This window comes from Apteryx rowi, unplaced genomic scaffold (genome assembly GCF_003343035.1).
Source record: "Apteryx rowi isolate R43461 unplaced genomic scaffold, aptRow1 scaffold_39, whole genome shotgun sequence".
In the NCBI taxonomy this organism is placed as follows: domain Eukaryota; kingdom Metazoa; phylum Chordata; class Aves; order Apterygiformes; family Apterygidae; genus Apteryx; species Apteryx rowi.
The window spans coordinates 2,124,027-2,125,733 of NW_020450418.1; the positions used below are offsets into that span (position 1 = coordinate 2,124,027).

Genomic DNA, 1,707 nt, shown 5'->3' on the forward strand with positions numbered 1-1,707 from the left:
AGATAGCAAAATTTTGCTAGTAAAAAGAGTCAGGTTTCCCCAACTTTCAATAGGATTCAGGCCCTCCAGTCAGGCTGGAGCCTCTAAAATACAACTTGTTATTCTTTAATCTGTGCTGTATGTGGCAGTGGTCAAGAAAAATAAGTAACAGTTCCTGCAAAACAACATCAGCTACTTAATTTTATGATTTTGGGAGGGGCCAAGAATAAAACCCACATGCCACTTTGGGTCCTGCACAACAAGCTCTGAACATGCAGCACTCTCGTCCCTGACGAGGAACCACAGGCACCAGCTGAGCCTTTTCAAGTGCACGCTACTGAATGTGGTAAGAAAGTAACACCTAATACAGCAGAATTGAGGTTAAACTTTTATTTCAAAAAAAAAAAAAATCCAAAAACATTATCCAATTTCAAACAATTACATTAATGCAGATGTCTTTAAACATCTGAGTGTTAAAACAAGTGGTGTGGTTGTAGACCAACAGCTTAAGGGTATTCTGGTTCCGAAAGCTTGTAGCATAAATAAGTTTTCCATCAATATCATAAAATAACTTATTATATATCTTAGAATATAAACTTGAGAATTAACATCCCAAAATACAATAAAATTGTGTGTAAAAATGTTTTGATTAACCTTTTTGCTCTTTTGTATTTAAGGTATTTAAACCAGAAACTGTAAGTTGCACTTTAAAAAACTATTAAGGGTGTTGGGTGTTTTAAGTAACTCAGCCATACAGTGTCTCAGCTCTTCTGGCAGGTTTTAATTCCTTTAGCAGCACCGAGGCTGCTCGTTCAGCTTCGCTTCCGTGTTCATTGCCATCGCTTGCCAGCTGCGGAGTCACTTGTCTTCAGTCCCACACAACACGTAGATCGACTTCAGTCTACCCCACTTGACTTCAGTTTTATTTATTTATTTTTTTCCCTCCTGGAATCCTTGTGTCAGGGTAGGGAGTTACTTCCTGAGCAACGGCTAAAGCATTTCAGAACTTCAGTGCAATGGCGTTCAGCGAGTTTGCAGCCGGCCGCTATCACCGCTCGGGAAGGTTGATCACGGGGACCCACTGATCCATGTAGCGACTCTCGCGGCAGAAGCACATCAGCTGGCTCAGTGCCGGGTCCTTCCACGGGGACGCATGGGGCTGCTGGGGGGGGGGGAGCAGGAGGGGAAAAAAGGGGGAGACAGCGCTGCTTTAATAAACAAAAGTGACCCTGTGACAGAGCAACCCAAGACTGTGGGTTCTGAAGTTGTTAGAGAAAAAATTAAGCGTGCACAAAGCCTGCCGTGCACCCTTGAGCTCAAAGGTGGACAGAAAAGGAGCCTCCCTGAGCCCCGGCGCCCCCGGCTCCCGCCTCGCCGCGGCTGCTCACCGTGACCAGGACGCAGTGGAGGTCGGCGGGCGGCCCGGCRGAGCGCAGCAGCTGCGCCAGGCGCGCCGGGTTGCTGACGCGCACGATGTTGATGTCGTTCTCGCAGCAGAAGGCCTGGAGCAGCGTGAAGTGGATCTGCAGGGCCACGTCGCGGCCGTCCTCCTCGTCGGCCGCCAGCAGGCACAGCACCACGCTGTCGGCCGCCCTGCGCGGGAGGGCACGGGGCAGGCGCGGCCGCCTCGCAAGCGGCCCCTTCCCTCCCTCCCTCCCTCCCTCCCTCGCCGCCCGCCTCCCCTGCCCGCCGCACTCACACGTTGAGCAGCTTGGCCGCCTCGTAGAC

General features: G+C 50.4%; 1 protein-coding gene across 1 annotated transcript; it reads right to left on the reverse strand.

Annotated features, from left to right (window-relative positions):
* Window positions 1-354: 354 nt before the first annotated feature.
* GADD45A (growth arrest and DNA damage inducible alpha) lies at window positions 355-1,707 on the reverse strand (the record flags this gene model as incomplete). Its single annotated transcript, XM_026074486.1, has 3 exons — window positions 355-1,141; window positions 1,368-1,572; window positions 1,679-1,707. Coding segments are annotated over 3 exons (348 nt in total), but the record flags the coding sequence as incomplete, so codon positions are not given.